Source organism: Saccopteryx bilineata, chromosome 6, assembly GCF_036850765.1.
Source record: "Saccopteryx bilineata isolate mSacBil1 chromosome 6, mSacBil1_pri_phased_curated, whole genome shotgun sequence".
NCBI classification, from domain to species: Eukaryota; Metazoa; Chordata; class Mammalia; order Chiroptera; family Emballonuridae; genus Saccopteryx; species Saccopteryx bilineata.
In genome coordinates, this window is record NC_089495.1 from 184208706 (window position 1) to 184228737 (window position 20032).

At 56.7% G+C, this 20032-nt stretch overlaps 1 protein-coding gene across 3 annotated transcripts; it reads right to left on the reverse strand.

Annotated features, from left to right (window-relative positions):
- Nucleotides 1-317: 317 nt before the first annotated feature.
- On the reverse strand, nucleotides 318-19570 carry HSPA12B (heat shock protein family A (Hsp70) member 12B). 3 transcript variants are annotated; one of them, XM_066234961.1, is made up of 14 exons: nucleotides 19501-19570; nucleotides 18221-18378; nucleotides 13665-13724; nucleotides 11790-11887; nucleotides 10681-10805; nucleotides 8030-8216; nucleotides 7595-7699; nucleotides 7166-7282; nucleotides 5112-5286; nucleotides 4216-4302; nucleotides 3687-3791; nucleotides 3331-3589; nucleotides 2781-2884; nucleotides 318-1847 (listed from the first exon to the last, which is right to left on the reverse strand). In XM_066234961.1, exons 3-14 carry the CDS (start codon nucleotides 13705-13707, stop codon nucleotides 1186-1188), a joined length of 2067 nt encoding a protein of 688 aa, XP_066091058.1. In that variant the 5' UTR covers nucleotides 13708-13724; nucleotides 18221-18378; nucleotides 19501-19570; the 3' UTR covers nucleotides 318-1185. The 3 variants fall into 3 exon arrangements, with proteins under 3 accessions (XP_066091058.1, XP_066091057.1, XP_066091056.1); XM_066234960.1 differs by lacking the exon at nucleotides 19501-19570 and adding an exon at nucleotides 19077-19209; XM_066234959.1 differs by lacking the exons at nucleotides 18221-18378; nucleotides 19501-19570 and adding an exon at nucleotides 19077-19209.
- Between the last annotated feature and the right edge of the window lie 462 nt (nucleotides 19571-20032).

Sequence of the window (20032 nt, forward strand, 5' to 3'; positions counted from 1 at the left end):
ACAGTACTGGCTAAGCTCATTCTTTTAGGAGGCAAGGACACTATGTGGTATTGTAGCACCTAGCCCCCAAAGAGCTATCTTCAGGTGATGACTTGAGGGCCAGAAATAGTTGCTAAGGCATTTTGGATGGGGAGGGGCCTTCTGCCCAAGCCAGGGAGAGGTCTTGTGGACTGGGGGAGCGTCGTTTGGGATGCTTGACAGGTAGACAGCACCACTCCCTCTGGTCAACTTCCAGCCCCATGCACAGCTGAAAGTTTTCTGGAATCCAGGCCCCCTCTACTGCACCACTGGGGTCCCCTCTTTAAGGTACCAGCATAAATGCTTTATTGTCATTTATTGTCCTTGGGCAAGTATGGCTGTTGCATCTTGTGGGCAGGCATAAAGGCACATTGATTTGACTGGCAGAACTGAGACCAGTCCTTGGTGTTCCTTCTGTCCCTCCAGTGCCCTCACCCCTTATTTTGTGACTGGGCTAGGGTTCAAGTGGGTCATTCACAGGCTGCCCTTGGGGCCTTCCCAGATGAGTCATCTGTCCTGAAGCAAAGTCCGCTCGGCATGTTACCCCCACATTCCCTCATAAGTGCCTTCACCCTGTACCCTCCTTCTCATGAGCCTGCTACTGCCCTTTCTTCAATGAATAGTCATACTTGGGTGGTTAGCACCACACCCAGGAAGGTCCTACGACCCGTCCCTCTTGTGTCATTTTTCTGGGGCACAGGGATGCTCTGCCCCACGGCGGGTGTGGGCTGAGCATCAGTCAGTGCACTCCATCAGCCTTTCAGGCCCAGTCCCAGTAAACCTCCTTTCTCCTACTGCCCAGCCTGTAGCGGCCTTGCTTGGCCTCTCCCTCCCAACTGCATCCACACCCCACCCCCAGATCAGGCCAGGGCTCAATCTTCTGGAGCATTCTGCCTTTGGAGTCACATGTTCCCCGTGGGCGCACCGACCCTCTCCTTGACCTTGGTCCTTGGCAGAATCGTCAGCCTTACAGTCCTCGGCCCAGGGCCCAATTGCAAAGCTAGAGTCTCTGGATGTTTACCCACCCACACTACTGTGACCTCATTTCCCGGGGCAGGAGGGTGCTGACATCAGAACAAGGACGTTTGTCCCTGCCAGGTCTCTAGCGCCCCAGACTAAAAAAGGGTGGGCCTGGCAGAGCCGCGCTGGCACCGCGCCCGCGCGCCTTCAATTGGAAAGAAAGTCGATGGCTGCGCGCACTGAGCGATTGGTGCTGACATCAACGGCAGTGACCTTAATCTCGGTGTCGCCAAACTGCATGGCGGCACGGATCTCGCGGCGGCCGGGTGGCGCACCGGCGGCGTCGGGGCCTCCATCAGCCGGCGTGGGCTCTAGCTCGAGGCTGAGCGCGCCACACTTGCGCACGCCCGGGTCTGTGATGAAGTGCGCGTCCTCGGCGGCGCAGCAGTACAGGTTGATGAGCACGCGCCGCTGGCCTGGGCGCGCGGGGCAGTAGCTGCGACGCACCTCCTCGCCCAGGGCCACCGACTGCTCTGCAGCCACGAAGCGCTCGAACACATCGGTGCACCAGCGGCGGCCGTCGCGAACCAGCAGTTTGTCCGGCGGGTGGCGCCCGGCCACGAAGCGGTTGAGGACACCCACACCGTAGGTGAGCGGAGAGCGGCGCACCCGCACCACGCCGGGCGCCTGCCCGAACAGCACCGCGCCCTTGAGGATGGTGAGGCCCACGTCGTGCGGGACCACCACGCGCAGACCTCGAGGGCCCAGCGCGGTCTGCACCGCATGCTGCAGCACAGCAGACTCGGCGAAGCCGCCCACCAGGAACAGCAGCTTCACACCCTGCACCTCCGGCTGCGCCAGCAACGCCTCTGCGGTATAGGGTGGAGGGGCGGGGGTAAGGAGTGGGAAGGGGAGGAGAGTGACAGTATGAGCTGCTGAGGCCACCACTACTGCCCCTCCACCTACCTGCAGTTAGCAACTAGCCATTTAAACTATAAAACGGTCTCCCGATTTTGATGAATAAAAACAGCGCTTTCAGCCTGACCAGGTGGCGGCGCAGTGGATAGAGCATCGGACTGGGATGCAGAGGACCCAGGTTCGAAACCCTGAGGTCGCCAGCTTGAGCGCAGGCTCATCAGGTTTGAGCAAAGCTCACTAGCTTGGACCCAAGGTCGCTGGCTTGAGCAAGGGGTTAACTCGGTCTGCTGTAGTCCCACGGTCAAGGCACATATGAGAAAGCAATCAATGAACAACTAAAGTGCTACAACGAAAAATTGATGCTTCTCATCTCTCTCCGTTCCCGTCTGTCTGTCCCTATCTGTCCCTCTCTCTGAAGCTATCTCTGTCTCTGTAAATTAAACAACTTTGCTTTCACTGAGGGCTGCTGGCGATCCTCGTAGGCTCTGCTTTACACAATACACCCCCAGCTCCCACATGGAGGACCTGAGAGAAGGGTGTGCATTTACACCTGTTAAATGCCTACTGTGTGTAAGACATGCTCACGCTCTAGGTACTTCAGCTCATTTAAATCCCTGTGGTAATAGTTTTGGGAACTCAATACTATCAACCATATTATAAATTAGAAAATTGAAGTACCCAAGGTTATTTAACTTGGCAAGACTACACATCATCCCTCCTAGCTCTTAGTTCCCCAACACACTGACTCCTCCAGGTATTCCAGATGATGCTGGGTCTCCCTCCATTATATGGATGTGTGGAGGTTTCCAGGCACGAACAGCTGCAGTTACCCGCATCCCGGTGTGTATGTGGGGTAAACGGGGGACCCAAACTCAGGCACTCACCTATATGCTGGATGATCCCGCTGACTGTGGGCTGAAAGAGCTCGTTCATGGCCTCGCAAGTCATCCTGAGCATCCCCTGTGAAGACCACTTTACGAAGTTCACACTGCAGGTGAAGGGGGCACAGGCCCAGGTGTCAGGGTCCTGGCTCCCACTGTTGCTCCAGGCCGATGGGCCTGGGCACTGACTGCACGTTGCGTGTTATTCCAGCCCCACTCTCTCAGGGGCTTTAGCCAGGGCCTGCTTCTCTTGCAGGCATGACAGGAGCCTCCCTTGCTTCCTGGCAAGGTGTATATGTGGTGGGGGTGGGCAGAATGGAGGGTGGGGAGGAGCTAGACGTTGGCCCTTTCCCAGGCCCCACGATTCTCTTGCCTCAGTTGGGGCTTCGTATTCTAACTGGACTCATACTACGCCCCCTGCCGCCAGGCTATCCAGAGGTATGCAAACAGTGCATCAGGCGGACTCCCACTGCCTCCTGAGGCCCACACCCTTCCCTTGTAGGGGCGTTCCCCATCTACACACTCTGCCCGAGCCTGTGGCCCCGGAGCCCACCTGCTCCTGCGCAGGGCCGTCTCCACATTGTGGCCTCGCTGCTTGCGATAGAAGTCAATGAAGGAGAAGGGCAGTGAGATGTTGAGCGCCCCCACACGGTGAGGGCCTGCCGTGCGTTTGCGGGCTTCAAAGGCGATGGTCAGATCCACCCAGGCTGCTGGCCGCTGTCTTTTGAAGGTGGTGATGAAGTCCTCACCAAAGATACGACCCAGCAGCTGCTCAAAGGCCAGGTCCACACCCACCGCACCATAGGGGCCACCTGGGTTGGGGTAGGGGGCGAAATGGTCGTCAGTCCAGACCCTGCCGCCAGGGGGCGATGGCGGGCTGGTTTTCAAGGGTGCTGCCTGGCTCCTCACCCGACGCCTTGTAGAGCTCCTTGAGGGTGCCATGGGGCTGCTCCAGCTGGTGCACAGTCAGGTCCACCGTGCCTCCTCCGCAGTCTGCCACCATGTAACGGTCTCCTGCAGCACCGAGGGTGGGCATGCGCTCGACACTTGCCTTGCACCCTCAGCCCTGCGCCCCCCTCGCAACAAGCCTCCAGCCCTGCTACAGGTCTCAAGTTCTGCTTGTGGGGGTGGCGATGTGGAGGTATGAGAGGCTTCAGGTGCTTGAACTTAAGGCCACAGGGTAGGGGCACAAAGTATGTGTGTGTGTGTATGGGGGGGGGGGGTCCAGGGATCTGCAACTCCCATCTGCCGAGAATCCCCCGAAGAGCCGTGATTTAGGGGCATGGCTGTGACTGGGGTGGCGGTGCAGGTGATTGAAGGGGCTGCCGGGTTAGGGACAAAGAGATGGAGGAGGGTGGGGTGGGATTTCTAGGGGCTGGAGCCAACTTCATGAATGTTTCCTCCCCTATCAGTATGTGGTGCCCCAGACTTGGCCCACCTGCTTGCAGCTCTGCCCACAGCTCTCCAACCCCCGACTCCACCAGGAACGTGCGGCTGTGGCGGGACCTTCGCAACTGCTCACGGGCTGGAGGTTGAGGGACAGCAGGACAGTGAGGTTAGGAGGAGGCACACACTCAATCCTCCTCGTCCCTCGGGTGCCCTGCGTGAACGCCTGGGGCAGCCAGTGCTCCTGAAGCTCCTGCCCCACTCCTAAATGGGAGAGGGCGGTGCTGATCTCCAAAGACCCAGAGAAAGCTGATGGGGTAATCTCGGACTCTGTAACCAACATCTGAAGGGAAGTGCTTCTGGCTGCAGGCCCAGGGCTCAGGCTGCGGCAAGTCAGAGTTCGGAGGGTTTGAGGAAGCTGTGTGTGCAAGGTAGATCTTGGGGAACCCAGGGAGCTCAAGACTTGGAACCTCACCCTGTCATGACAAACAGGGTTGACTGTGGCTCTCAGTGCCTGGTCTTGGCAGCAGGAGCTTGGGGTTGATGTGGGGGGTGGAGGGGAACAACTGATCTGCCGTCAGGGGAGGGGAGGACTCAGTGGTTGTTTAGGGGGACGCTCCTGAAGACCTCCCCTTTGGCTCAGAGCAGGGGCTGACTTCCTCCTTTGTCAGTACCCAAGCACCCCCACCAGGGCTCCCCAGACCCCAAGACTCAGGGCCACGCTGAGTCCTACCCTCCTCAGACAAAATCTGCCCTCAGATTGGGCTCCCTCAGGTCACGACTGGGCCTCCTTCAGACTGAAGTCCAGGTAGGATATTTCTGCCCTCTCAGATTGGCCTCCTCCAGGGTAGGGGAGCCTCTGCTAGACATGGCTGAGTCTCGGGTCTCAGTGACCCTCTGACCCTCCAAAGGCGACTGCCTCCAAGCCCACCACCGGAGGTGGCTCACCTTGGCGGAAGCTGGAGTCAATGGAGCGGCGCTCCCCCAGGCGGCCCCCGCCCGGAGCGCGGCTGCTCAGGTCCAGGAGCTGGTGCATACGCAGCTTGCGGCAGTAGACAGAGGCGGCCTCAGGCTCCAGGGCAATGAGCAGTTGCTCCGCATTCTCTCTCGACACCAGGCCGGCCTGAGCAGGGTGGGGGGCCAGGAGTACCATGGGTCGTCAAACTTAAGATGGCACCCTGTGCAGGCAACCAGGGACCTGTGGGGCTCCCACCTCCTCCCCCATTACACCCCACCAATGCTACGTCTCTCAAGCCCTTCCATGCTGCACAAATTTGGAGCTGTCTCACAATCACTCTGTGACCAAGCTGGGCAGGGGCATGGCCACAGCCAAGGCTACCGTAGGGTTGCCCAGCAGGAAGAGACCCTAGACACAGTGAAAGCCTAGAGCACCTGGGATCTGCCCCTTTGACCTGCCCGAGGTGGCTTGGGCTGCACAAGGTCCCCTTCACAGGAGCAGGACTGGCTGGCCGGCTGGGCACTGGCCGAGGGGCTTGCTGGGGACTAGACAGCACAGTGTGTGTGTGTGTGTATGGGGTGAGGAATGGGCTGACCGTCAATCAAAGGAGACGGTGGGAAGCCACCTTTGGCTTGCTGAACCCTCCTCCTACACCAGGCTGGTGTCAAGACAGGAGCCACGGGCTTCCTATTCCCAGGAGAACTTTGTTCCTGGGGAATCCAATGTAGGAGGAAGGAAACTCTTAACAGTGAAATTCCAGGCACCAAGATAGGCCAGTTGTGGGGAGAAAAACACTTGGGAGCTGTTACTTCCGGCATCAGGATTGGGGAATCCCTCTAGAAAGTCCTTTATGGTTTTGTGGGACTCCCTGGATTCTAACCAGTTGGGGGATGGGGATGGGTAGGTATCTGACTTCCTGCCCAGGGCCAGCCCTTCCTGCGCTGGCAGCCATGGAACAGTGTGGGAGGAAGCAGGGTGGGTAAACTGGCGGGGGAGGGGCAGTATGTTCTGGCTTGGCACAGCCTTGTTTTTGTTCTGGTCTTTGCAGGGGGATGCCCACTAGGCTCAGGGTTAGCATAGGCACCTGGGGCATGCCTGCCCCATGAATGCATGTGTGTAGGTTGGGGGTCCTGGTGTCCTTCGAGGGGTTTACAGGCAGGCCTGAGATCCCCTTTGAAGGTCCTAGGGTGTCTCCCAAGGCCCCAGGGTCAGGACCAAGCAATGAGTTTTGCTATGGAAGTCTGTGTCCCTTTCCCCCATCTTTATGGGGGGGTGCTGAGCTGCACCCATCCTTTCTCCAGACGCTTGAGTATCTCTGGTAGGAAAGCCCCAGACATTGGCCCAGCTCACCGCCCTTCACAGTTGCATAGTCCTGTTTCCTGTGCTGAAGAACTTACAGAGGTGATGGTGGTGGGGTTTCTGAAAATAATGGAGCTGGCTGAAGTATCAGCTACTGGGAGTGTTGGCTGCTGTTGGCTCACAGCTGCCCCCTTCTCTGGAGAGCTGCCCTCAGCTGACTGGGAACCACCTCACTTGGAGAGGGCCCCCCCCCCCCCAGTAACCAGTGACACACTCATATGGATGCACAAAAAACCGGCCCCCTTGCCTCACTGTGGCCAACTTCAGGGTACAATTTTCCCTCCAGAGCGCTCCATGGGGTCAGGCTGAGGCCAGACGCCAGTTGAGACCGCATCCCTGCTCAGCTCTTTCTGCTGTCTTGCTTCCGTCACCCCCTTTTTCCTGAGAGCCCCTCTTCAATAGACCAATGCACAAGAATCCCCATCTTGGGCTCTGCTTTTAGGAAACCTGACTTAAGACTGGCTAAGCTGGCCCGGGCTTCACCTCTTGTCCCTCAGCCCTCTCTTCCTGCAGATTCTCTCCCCACCCGGTGGCAACAACACTCCAAACTGCCCAGCAGGGAAGAGCTGGAAGTCTTCACAGTGAACCTGTGGCCCCAAGAGTGGTGGGGTGGATGAGGGTATGTATGGGGCCATCCCTTGGGCCGTCCTGAGCCACATCCACTGCTCTGCTTGCGTGTCCTCACCAGGTAGGCAGCCTCCCGCATGAACTGCTTGGCTGGCTGTTTCCAGATGGCGGGCACCGTCAACACCCAGCGCACAGCGTCCTTCTCTGGCAGTGATGGGCACTGCTCTCTCAGCTCCTGGAGCAGGAGTGGGCAGTGAGGGGAAGGGCTGGCTTGGATTAGGGGGTGTCCTCAGCCCTCTATGAGAGCTGGAAGAACTAATCAAGCCTCAGGAAAGTCTTCCTAGCAGAGCTGGAAAATCACTAACACTCTCCCCTCCACCAACACCTATATGGCGATGCAGGCTCTACCTACCAGACAGGAAGGCAGGGCACTAGAGAAGACATCTCTGACAGTGGCTACCCATCAGCTGGGCAAGGGATGGGCTAAAGGGAAAGGACGGGCCTGGAGTTCCTTGACCACTGTGGGGAGGGATGGGCCAGAGCGCACCTGAAGGGCGTGCTCCTTGAAGAAGCGCAGGGCATGGGCAAACACCTCCAGGGCGGCCATCTTCTTTCCATTCACTGCCTCCAGCTGGGTCTTCAAGGTGAGATCCTGGCAGGGGCACAGAGCAACTCTGCAGAGGCCATAGATCTGCCTCCATTTCCTGACGGCCTCTCTCTTAAAATCACCCCATTTCCTGATGCTTCTCCTCTTGTGCATGTCCTACTCACTCTAATCTCACATTAGCTCTGTCCCCAGCCCCTTTAGCTCCGCCTTTTGTCTAACCCTAACCCTACCCCCTCAGCCCCACCTCACTCTCTTTAGCCAGTGCGCCCTGCTTCCCCTCCCCTTTTAGCTCCGCCCACCCTCCCTTAGGCTTGCCCCTTCCCTTCCCGGCCCTTTCCCTGGCCGGAGCCTGTCCTGAGCCAGAGTGTGACTCACAGTGGCGCTGTGGATCTTCATCTTGAACTTCTCAAAGTAGAGCCAGTCTCTAGCCTCCTCAGGGTCTAGATCATGGTAATAATCACGGGCAGTGTAGCCAAAGCTGTGAAAGGCACCCTCCGGGGTCAGCAGGAGGCAGGTAGGGGTCTTCTGGTGCGCCACACCCGGGTCCCCGCCCTCCCATTTCCTGCGGAGACACAGGGCTATCAGTGGGATCAGCAGCAACCCGCTCTTCGGGGTTGGATAATGGCCCTGGGGTGATCTGTGTGACCTTGGCAGGCCACTCAGCCTCTCCCAGTGTCAGTCTTCCCGTCTGTAAAATGGAAATAATAATAGTACCTGCCTTGTAGGGTTCTCACGAAGATGAAAATGATGCTTGGCATCCAGTTAAATCTCCCTGAAGGCTGCTCTTGGGACCCTCCCTATCTGTGAGGCCACAGGATCCGCCCAACATTCTCCGTTCCAACTCTCAAGAGGTTTACCCTTTGACCTCGCCACCCTGCACCCTTAACACGCAGCAGCAAGCCATCCTCCCTCCACCTGCCTGGCTCTGGCTTGCCAACGTGTCTCTGCAGCACCGCAGCGAGGCTGTCTCCCAGCCGGCTGGTTTGCCCCACTCAAGGCCACCTTCCCCAGACAAGCCCCTTCAGGCATGCGTGACAGTCCGATCTGACCCACCTCAGCGGCTATGCCCCAGGTGAATGCACCTCTGCCCAGTCCCCAAAATCTTATTCAGATTCCAAACCTTGCTATCCACAGATGCATCCAGACATCCACCCAGAACTCCCTGCCTTGCTCTCTGGCCTGGAACCGTCCCGTTCCTCTGCCTTCCCTGATGCCCTAACCAGTTTAGGCCAAGCTTGCCAGTGTGGCCCTCTGGGGAGGAAACTGGGAATTCAGGCAGAAGGAACATATGTGCAAAAGTTCAGAGGTGTGAAAGAACAGGAGAAATAGCTTTAGGTTAGTTAGCTCATGTGCAGCAGGAGAAAGTACAAGAGTGTTACGGTCAGCTGAGGAAGGACGTCAGATGCCACATCAGAATTCTGTCTTGGTGGGGTTTTGGTTGGGGTGTAAAGAGGCTTTGCCTTTAGAAAGGCCACTGGTCCCCGTGCAGTAACACACTGCAGAGGAGGGAGGACGGAGAAGAAAAACTCCAAGTGAGAGGGTGGTGGCCGTGGGGAGTAGATGGGCACTCCAGAGATATTAGGGAGCCAGAAATGATGGGCCTTGGGGGCTGGTAGGGGTGGGGAGGACTTGGGAGGAGGCCAGAATGTCCCACAGTGACTTCCTGTGACTGTCGCCTTGACAAGACAGAAACCCCTCATGTGTCCTTGGCTCCAGCCTGGGGCCCCGCATAGCCTACTGCAGCTGTTTGCTGACTCCTAGGGGAGCTGTGAATGCTCAGAGCCTCTGTGGCTTCATGCGGATGTGAAGGAGCAGAGAAAGGGGCACGGCAGTCCAGGCTCACAAAGGTCAAGTTCCTGTAACTTTGGGGCAGTGACTTTTCTGTCCATCTCTCCGTCCACCTTTCCATCCAGCCTTCTGGGCCCTGGGGAAGCCCACTGACCCCATTTCAGTCTGGGTTGGGAGCTCTGGAGTCTTCCATAGCTCCACTTACTGGCAGCAGCCCCACTGAGATACAAAGGATCAGGGTCGGCAGGTCTGGAGGGAGTGTTCAAAGAAATGTTTTGTTCAAAACTCACCATCAGAATGGATTTTTTGAATGTCTCATAACAAGTGTGTGACTTGTGTCAACTCAGTTAACCCTCTGATCCTTCATGTCCTTGTTTTTCATTTGAGATGCTGGACCTAGGACTCTGCCTATAGGAATCTACCCCACAGAAGTCCAAGCACACATTTTAAAGGAAGAAGATTCATTGCAGCACTTTTTGTCATAGTGAAAAATTAGAGACCTCATCCCTCAAAACTATGTATCAGTAGAAGAATGGCTAAATTATTTATTATTTTATTTTATTTATTCATTTTAGAGAGGAGGGAGGGAGGGAGAGAGAGAGAGAAAGAGAGAGAGAGAGAAAGGGGGGAGGAGCAGGAAGCATCAACTCCCATATGTGCCTTGACCAGACAAGTGCAGGGTTTTGAACCGGCAGCCTCAGTGTTCACAGCTCGACACTTTATCCACTGCACCACCAGAGGTCAGGCAGAATGGCTAAATGATGATACATCCATACTATGGAATACTATGCAACTGTTAAAAGAAGGTGGTAACTGTATGTATTGAAACAAAACATGTACAAAATAGTGTTGAAAGTTTAAAAAAAGGCAAATTATATGATAGTCCACTTTTATTTAAAAAAACACATATACACATATACATGTGCATGTGTTTGTATACAAACCTAGATATTTGTGTATTTTACTGTATGTTTGTTATACTCAAGAAAATGTTTTAAAATGAAAAACAGAGCCAAACATGTCCTGCAGAGAGCAGGAAGCTCCCAGTAGAGGCTGGGGCTCAGGCTCTGAGGCCATCCTCCAACCTTTTGCCCCAGAGGGGAGCCCAGACTTGGAATGGAAGACACAGAGGGCACCTCATGTCTCTTCAGTGACAGTACTTCTGGGACCAGGCCCATCCCAGGGTATGATGACACTCCTTGCCCCCACCCCCCATCTCCCAGCCCAGTGGCCCTCACCTCATCATATGGATGGCCTCAGGGTCACTGGCAAAGCTGAAGGCATAGCCACTAGATGTGGTACCGAAGTCGATGGCCACCACCACGGAGAAGGAGGCCTGCTGGGGGGATCGGGCCTCAGGCTTCTGCAAGTGCAAGACCAAGAGTCAGGGAGCAGCCCAAGGGCCAGGCTGACTGATCATGGGAGCCCTGCCCTTCCCTGGCTGTGGTCAGATCAGCTGGCTCTCTCCTACTCACCTGCCTGCCTGGGCCTCCTTCCCTTCCCAGGCCCCAGGCTGACCCCTGGGGACGCCAACTGCCTCTCAGGTAGTCCTGTGCAGCAAGCCTGCTTTCCTGCTTCTGGTTCTCTGCCCACCTTCTGCCTGCACAGCCACGGCCACGGCCCCACCCCATCTCACACCATTTCCCAGCCCGGGGCCAGCTGGGAGTAATTACACTCCTGGCAGCTGCATAGCACACGGACCTGTGTATATTTGACCCTCCTGCACTTTGCGGCTACAGTGACACAACCAGACTGTCGGTTTTGTGGCAGAAGAGCGAGGCCCCAGGCACGTGCCCAGAGTGATCCCTGCCTTCTCCTAGGCCAGGCCTGGGCTCCCTGAGAACAAAGGGGTCCTCAGGCTGGATAACTAGAATGAGGCCATCTAGGGTGGGAGGACCCAGGGAGCTTGGAGGAGGGTTATGTTCTGGATACTTCAAGCTAGTAATTTCCGAACTATTTTTCTTAGCAATGGGTCTCCTCTTCCCCAGGTGTAACTGGTATTCCGGTGGGGCTGTATTGACAGGAGGGCCAGCGACTCTGGGAGGCCCGGGGCGGACCTTGAAAATCTACATGCTCAGAAATACACCTGCCCCAGGCAGGCTGGCTGCAATGGCCCCCAGGTGTCACCCCAGAGGGGGACGTTTGCCCTCATGGTCCAAGGTCGCCTGAGGTTAACAACCGTTCTGCGGAGAGCATGACTGGAGAGTGCGGGGGCAGGCGGCAGGCTGGCACCCTAGCCCCCCAGGCCCTGCCAGGGTGTGTGAGCTCCCAGGCTTTGCTCTCTGGAGCACCGGTCCCTCCACACCACCCAGGCCACCCACCAGCCGGGTCCCCACTCCGGGCTTACTGGAGACTGCGAGGGTGTGAGGGGGGCAATGCCACAGCTTTCCTGGGTCCTTGGGGAGCCGGGAGGGCTGGGGACAGGGGAGCGCTCTGGACTGGAGCCTGCAAAGAGAGGGCAAGTCATTCTGGCAGTCAGGGTACGGTGCTGGCGGCTGGGACCCAGGCCTGCGAGGTTCTCTCGTTAGTCCTTCCTGGGTGAAAGCAAGGGGTGCCCTGCTGAGGAAGGGGGACTGGGTGGGAAGGGGGAAGGATGAGACTGAGGCAGGGACAACAGGCTGAGGGCTTGTGATCAGTTAGAGGCGACGATCCCTGGAGGATGACCCCTTTCTCACCTGGGGACTCCTCATCTCCTCCAGCACCCCTAGCACCTCTAGCGGGTGGGGAGACTGAGCTCAGAGACAGAGCAGGAGAGACGGAGTGTGTGAGCCCCGGCTTGGGGTAGGGTGGAGGGTGGAGAAACCAGAAAAGGTGAGGGAACTATAGACCTAGCTGCTCCCCTCTCCCTAGGGTTAAGTCACATGGTTCTAATCAGAACGTGAGGGAGCAGCCACCCTCTACTCCCCCACAAGGGCCAAGGATAGGCCTGGCTGGTTGCCTGGTGAGGATCAAGGTGGGGCAGCACCTCTCCCAGGCCAGCCCTGAGCTGAGGGGTATCCACAAAAATAAAGTGGGTCCAAAGTTCCCCACCCTCCATGACACCCATACACCTGGGGCCAGCACTGAGAAGCACGAGGCCTTCCTGGGACCCTCTCACAGGCCCAGGGCTGGGCGGGACCTTTGGTGGAGGGAGCCTGGCTTGGAGGCTCAGGCGACTCAGGGTTCTGATTGGCTAGACTTGGAGGCTCAGGCGAATCAGGGTTCTGATTCCCAGGTGTGAGCTGATGGCCTGTCACCACCATGCTAGGCTTTGCTAAGAGCCCGGTGAGGGGGACTGGGGCTGCCCTGAGATTCATGCATGAGGTGAGGAGGCTGACAGGTCCGGCATGAAGACCCACGGGCAAAGCAAACTGGTCTGTCTGCCTCCAGGCTGGGCCAAGGCTGCGGCCTGTGCTCCCTCAGCGGCTGCCCTGACATGTGGCCCCGACAGCTCCCAGCCCTTCCTGGCCTTGGGGAACCCTAGGAACATACGTGGGGCTGGAAAAGAGGGGAACTATCTGGAAAGTGCCTGGACGGGGCTGGAGTCTCTCGGGTGCTGGAGAGGCAGAGATATAGTGGTCACACCCTCAGGGCTCCCTTTTCTCAGACAGCTAGCATGGGCTTAGGCCCTGTCACCAGTTCCAGCTTGAGGGGCCAAGTCCCTGTGCAGCTTGAGCCTGGGAAGGGAGGCAGGAAGGAAGGCCCAGCCCGCCAGGTCTTTGTGAGTGGACTTCCTGAGGAGTGTTCCTCCTGCCTCCTGGCCTCCTGCCCCTGCAGAGAGGCCACGGGCAGATGCACACACACACACACACACACACACACACACACACAATTCTGTGCACACAGACCTACTTGCAGACATACATACTCTCACACAAGGCCCTGCCCACAGGGAGGGCCTGCCCACAGGCAGACAGACAGACAGACACACACACACACTCTCACACCAGGTCCTATGCATACAGGTCCTATCCATACAATCCTTTGCACACAGACATGCTCTGCATACACACACTAATAGACACGCAGAGGGCCCAATGAACAAATGTGTCCTGTGTGTACGCATGCGCAAAGCACAGGCAGACAGACAGACAGATACACAGTCCTGTGTGCACCGACCCTCCCTGCACAAGTGTACCTTGTCAGGAGCTTCTTCTAAGAAAGGCACTCTGTACAGTTTGGGGCTGCATGCCTCTCAGTGCTGGGGGAGGGGGTGGTGGGTGGGGGCAGAAGGGGGTCTTACCGATGTACAGCCCCTGCAGGCCCAGCTCTGGGACAGCCAGCATCTCGGCAGGCCCTCTGGCTGTGAACAAGAACAGACACGCACAATAGCATTCATTTGTTCCTTTGTTCCCTCATTGACTGCTTATTTGTTTTATTTATTTACTTTTGGCTGGAGTCTTTTGAAGCAAATCCCAGACATCACATGGCTTCATCTATAAATTCTTTAATATGTCTCTCCAACAGATGAAGACTTTAAAAAACATCACCACAACACCATTATCAGGTGTACCAAAATTAACAATAATTCCTTAATCTCATGTAATGCTCAGTCTCACTGTCCCAGTTTGTCTCAAAAAGGTCTTTTTAACAGTTGCTTTGTTGGAATCAGGATGCTCCTAAGTGTTTTTGGTGCCCACTGTATGCCAGGTGCTGGCGGACATCAGAGATCCAGAGAGGCACTGTCTTTGCCTCAGGGACCCACAGCGGGGGCGGGGGGCTGATTATAATCAGATAGTCACCCAAGTGAATTTGAGATTACAAGTGATGCTGTCAAAGTCACAGCTGGATACAAGCGAGGCAGAAAGGGGAGCATGGGAAGGCTAGAGAGGGGCTGGGTGGCCCGACCCTGCGGGCAGGCCCTCGTGGACCCTATTTCGGATTTGGTTTCACATGAAGGGCAATAGCAAATCTTGCAGAGTAGAGTTGGGGCCAGGACTAGATTGGCGTTTTTAATTAGCAATAATCGTACCTTGGATAAACCTCATTGATTAAGATTCTGTCACTATGCAAAGCTAGATTGCAGTGGGCACCATGGAAGCGGGAGCCCATTCGGGGCTCCCAGTGACTGATGATGGTCATGCTTGTGTATTCTGAGACAGAAGTGAAGCCATTTAAGTTAGAGGTTAAAACCAATAGGACTGATGGAGGATGGCTGGATTGGATACGGAGGATTAGGAAGACGTTGTCAAAGATGACATTATCTGAATCAAACTAGGAGATGGGTCGTGAGATGGAGAACACTGGAGAGAGGCAGGCTCACAGGGGACAGGGGCAGTGTTCTGGGTGAAACTACTGAGGGAAGGGACCAAGAGCCAGAGGATATATAACCCCGAGGTCAGGGAGAAGCTGAGGTAGACACGTGCGTTTGGGGGTCGTTGGCAGAGGAGAGTGGGGGAAGAGAAGGGAAAGGAACGTGTGCATAAAAAGGCTGAATTGAGGAAGGTGGGCTGGCCCAGGAGACCAAGATGCCTGCTATAGTTTTGAAAAGATGTCAGTTGTTAGATGAGACTGGAAACACCTGTCTGAACGGCCCAGGGCCACATTTCTGTGGCACGATGGAGATGGAGTGGGAGTCAGGTAAGCCCAGGTGAGGAGAGAGCAGAGGGTAGGAGAATGGAGCTAGATTTTGGGGAAGGTGGATGAATGGGCAGTGCCTGAGGGAAGACAGAGCTGGAGGAGAGCTGCTCGGAGCAGACTCCCTCTCTGTGGCCAGCGGCCTGATCAGGAAGTTTTGCTGACAGAACACCGACAGACACAGCTGGGCGCTGTCACACCCATACACACATGCATACACCCTTGTTCATGCACGGTCCACCCAGACATGTCCGGGATACTCCCACATAGCCAGCACCATGGAGATTTCCAGACACACTCAATCCTGCTATTGTTGGAGGTGCAGTTGGATGTCCAGGAATCAGACTCGGGGAAAAATAGGGGCTGGTCATGGGCACTCACAGAGCAGCTAGGTGATGCTGAGAAAAGGGAAAGCCAATAGATAGAGTGGGTACAGGCCTTGGGAGCCAGGGACAGGAGCCCAGTCTAGGGTGATGGAGTGGCACACTGGAGCTGATTCTAGACATCTCTTCCCAGTCCCACATTCATTGACATCACATGGGTAGCCTGAAATCAGTCCTGTGGGAGCATTTAATCACAGAAACTGGCAAACACTACAAATCAGAGTTTTCTCCCTTTTGCAGAGTTGACTGTAAAACATTTACCAGCATACATTAGATCAAGGCCACAAGGTAGAAGCTGGCAGCCCTATTTGCATGTTGTTTTGAATCTTCAGCAAAAAACTTATTGAGTATATCGTTCTTTTTGTTTGTTTGTTTTGTTTTTTGTATTTTTCTGAAGCTGAAAACGGGGAGAGACAGTCAGACTCCCGCATGCGCCTGACTGGGATCCACCCAGCACGCCCACCAGGGGGCGACGCTCTGCCCCTCCGGGGCGTCGCTGTGTTGCGACCAGAGCCACTCTAGCGCCTGGGGCAGAGGCCAAGGAGCCATCCCCAGCGCCCAGGCCATCTTTGCTCCAATGGAGCCTCAGCTGCGGGAGGGGAAGAGAGAGACAGAGAGGAAGGAGAGGGGGAGGGGTGGAGAAGCAGATGGGCACTTCTCCTATGTGCCCTGGCCGGGAATCAAACCTGGGACTTCTGCACACCAGGCCGACACTCTACCACTGAGCCAACCGGCCAGGGCTTATTGAGTATATCTTTGTGCTGGGTTCTGAGCTAAATACTGGGAAAACAGTTTGTTGAAGGAAGGAATGGATTTTCTGGACCATGGCTATTGTGTCTGGAGGAGAAATAATCTAGAACCACCAGGGAAAAGGTCAAGAGTCATCAGTCTAAGTTGGATTTCACAACCAAATTGGGTGCCTATAATCTCCCCAGCTGTCTGAAGATGGTCCAGTTACTTCCCAGCTCTGGGTGTGTGATTCACTGAGTGCCCCACACTGGGGTCTAGGGGTGACAAGGGCCTATTATGGCACCTGGCTGGAGTACATCCTGTTGCTCCTCTGTGCCCCAGTGCCTTTCTTGCAAAATGGGTCACACAGGGGGTTTACGACGATCAAGTCCAGGTAAAAAAAAGGTAGAAAAGGCAGAAAGTTGAACAGCTGTAAACAGTATTCTTTCCTCTCATGATGTGGATTCTGAGTTTCCTCTTATTAGAAGATTTTGGTCTTATTGAGAGTTTTATTCCAGTCATTCTGCATTCTTTAAGGAGGGATGGACGACCAAAATCAGTGTGTGTTAGAGGAGGACTCTGCTGATTCCCTGAGAGGTGGAGGTGGAAGGGGAAGGTAGCCCTATATCTGTCTCTGGGATACCCACCACCAGCACACACACCCAGAAACATTTAAGGAGTATGCTGACCATGGGGCTCAGGGCAACCGCAGCTTGCCAAAAGCTATGCCTGGGCAGTCCATGACTGGAAACGGGGTGAGGTAGAGCCTGTGCCAGGGACCCACTAATTTCAGACAACTGATGCTTAGGGTTTGAGGATAATTGGGTGGGGCAGTTTGATTTACACAGAAAGTAACTTCATTTCCTGGCTACAAGTACAGGCTAAACTCTGACCCCAGACTGATCCCCACCCCACCCATAGACACAGATCCTTCACCCTGCCCATGGACTGACACATCCTTGCCCATGGACTGACTGGTGACCCCTAGCCCTTGACCTCATATCAACCTCTAATCTTCAGCTTCACCATGACTCCTGGCACTGACTTCTACCCACTAGCATGATCTATCTGTCATTGGGGACCAGGACAGGGTGTAGCTGAATAGAGACTTGAAACTGGAGACGCCTTAGAGCAGGGGTCCCCAAACTACGGCCTGCGGGCCGCATGCGGCCCCCTGAGGCCATTTATCCGGCCCCCACCGCACTTCTGGAAGGGGCACCTCTTTCATTGGTGGTCAGTGAGAGGAGCATAGTTCCCATTGAAATACTGGTCAGTTTGTTGATTTAAATTTACTTGTTCTTTATTTTAAATATTGTATTTGTTCCCATTTTGTTTTTTTACTTTAAAATAAAATATGTGCAGTGTGCATAGGGATTTATTCATAGTTTTTTTATAGTCTGGCCCTCCAGTGGTCTGAGGGACAGTGAACTGGCCCCCTGTGTAAAAAGTTTGGGGACCCCTGCCTTAGATTGTCCCCCAGAATCAGAAAGCCTAGGACTACTAGCCGCTGGAGAGAATTCTTCAAGGATCTATTCCTGGGGTGAGGGTGTCAAGGCTGGGTATTTATGCTCCCCAGGGCACGGGGGGGGGCATGTGGCATTGCTGGATTTCAGAGCTCCACACATACCTGTCCTCTGCTCATGAGGACAAAGAGCTCACCTAGATCTTCACAGCTCCCCTCTCTCCCCCACACTTCCCTTCGTTTTGCTTGGACCCAGCCTTCCCCACCCACTGCTCTCTGCTCAGGATCCTGCCAGCCCTTTAATGGAACGACTCGATGGGCAGGCATTACTCTCAAGCCAGAGACTGGGCCAACCAGGGCCCACAGGGCAGGTCAGAAACCACCCAGGGCTGCTCCAGTCTGTCTCTGGAGAGGAGCCCTCCAGGAGAGGGACCCGTGGGAGGCTGCCTGCTCCTGTACTGGGGCAGGGGTGACAGAAACGGCCTCGGGAGGCCCCTCCCGTCCTCAGCTTTTCTTTCCATACATCCTGCCCCACCCCGGTGGGTCCTCTCCTGGGAGCAGCAGTTCACAAACAACCTCGGTCCCACAGAGCCCAGGCCCTGAAGCCCCTCCCACCCTCTGCCCACCGGTCCCCCTCACCTCCCTCACCTTCTGGGGCTCCAGAGCTGCCTTTGCTCTCACAGAGAGTCCATATTTTAGAGTTCACTCCCTCTCAATCTGTCTCCTCCGCACAAGCTTGCTTCAGACAGGCTTGACCGCCCTGCAGGGGGCCCGGACCCCTCCCCACCGGGTCCTGGAAGCTAGACCTGCAGAGGAATCCAAGTTCCCTTGTCAGGGGGCCAGTCCGCAGTCGGCAACTGTGGCGGCTGCGTCCCCCAGCCACTCCAGAACTTCTGGAGTGGACCAAAGGCCCTGGGATTCCTTCCCATCTAAGACACACCCAACACACACACACACCCAACACACACACAACACACACACCCAACATCCCCCCCACACAACACATACACACCCAACACACACACCCAACACACACACACAAACACCCAACACACACACCCAACACACTCCCACACAAAACACACACACACAACACCCCCAACACCCCCCCCACAACACACAAACCCCCCACACACAACCTCCCCCCCCACACACACACACCCTTAACCCCCAGGTGTTTACTCTAGTACCTTAGATCTAGGCACTCTGTCTCCACACACCGGTCCCCTGGAGCACAACCTCACACCAGCCCCCGCCTCTCGCCCCACAGCAAGGGGTCTCTGCAGCCCCCCACTCTCTGCAGAGCCTGTGTGGGGTCCCACAGCCTGGATCGGAGTCCACAGTCGCAGCCGCATTGGAAATACGGTCCACCAGATCTGTCCCCACCCCGGCCCCCCGGGCTCAGAAGTTTGTGGTGGGGTCTCAGGCAACAGCCCACGACGGGAGGGCTCACTGCGGCTTTCTCCTCTCTGGGAGCCCAGCAGCCCCTCGCCCCGTGACTCACCTCCGCCCTCCCGACAGCGCGGTCTCAGTCCTGCCGCCGCGATCGCGGACCCGGAGCCTGTGGCAGCGCCCGAAACGGCGTCCGCAGCCCTCGACGCGCGCCGGCCCCGCGCCGCCCGCCCGCCTGCGGCCCCGCACCGCCCACCGCCCACCGCGCCCGCCGCCCCCGTCCCCTCCTCCTCCCCCAGGCCGGATGGCCGCCGCGCCGCCGGGTGGGCCCCGCGCTCTCAGCCCAGATGTGCGAGGCCGGGGCGGGGCCTGCCTGCGCGGGGCCTCCGCCGAGGGGCCCAGCCGAGCCCGGCGTCCAGGGCCCCTCCCTGAGCCCCTCCTGCGCCTGGCCGCCGGGCTCTGGAGCAGCCCGGGGGATGGGGCTGGGGAGAAGGGTGAGGAGGGGAAGTGGAGGGAGGGGAAGAGGAATTCCATACCCCTCGTCGGCCTCCTGCGGCTCGGCTGGCTGCGGAGGGGCTCCCTGCCTGCCCCAACAGGCCCACCTCGAGTCTGCTTAGGCCAGCCCGTCTGGGAGAGCCTACATGCTGGGAAGGAGAAGCCTACCCTAGACCCCTCCAGTCCCTGGACCCAGCCCACCCACCCTGCGACCCCTAGCTAGTCTCCAAGGATCAGAGACAGGAAACCGAATTGAGGGTGAGGGCAGGCCTCCGGGTCTGGCACTGGTCCTGCTGAATTGGGGGCGGAGAGGGAAGGGCACCCACAGGCTGGGGCCCCCCTCCTGGCAAGAGGCTCTCTCAGACTCATCTACCGAGTTAGGAGCACCCAGTGCCTTTCCTGGGAGGGCTCACACCTTCTTCCTGACCTAGCCCAGGTCCTTTTGGGGATGCTGGGACATGGCCTCTAAATAGAGGGTTTGCAGGATGGAGACCCCCTTTTGCTAGGACCCTGTAAGGCAGCTGATGATCATGTCCCCCAGGACCTCCTTGTTCACTCAGGGCCTGAGCGTGC

Bases quoted from the DNA above. Each gene is read 5' to 3' on its own strand.
- HSPA12B (XM_066234961.1), bottom strand. From the start codon at position 13,707: ATGCTGGCTGTCCCAGAGCTGGGCCTGCAGGGGCTGTACATCG. The intron at 3,792-4,215 runs GTGGGCCAAGTC...TCGGTGCTGCAG, and splicing joins GTGGGCAGAGCTGCAAGCAG to GAGACCGTTACATGGTGGCA. The intron at 1,848-2,780 runs GTGAGTGCCTGA...CCTATACCGCAG, and splicing joins CGGGATCATCCAGCATATAG to AGGCGTTGCTGGCGCAGCCG.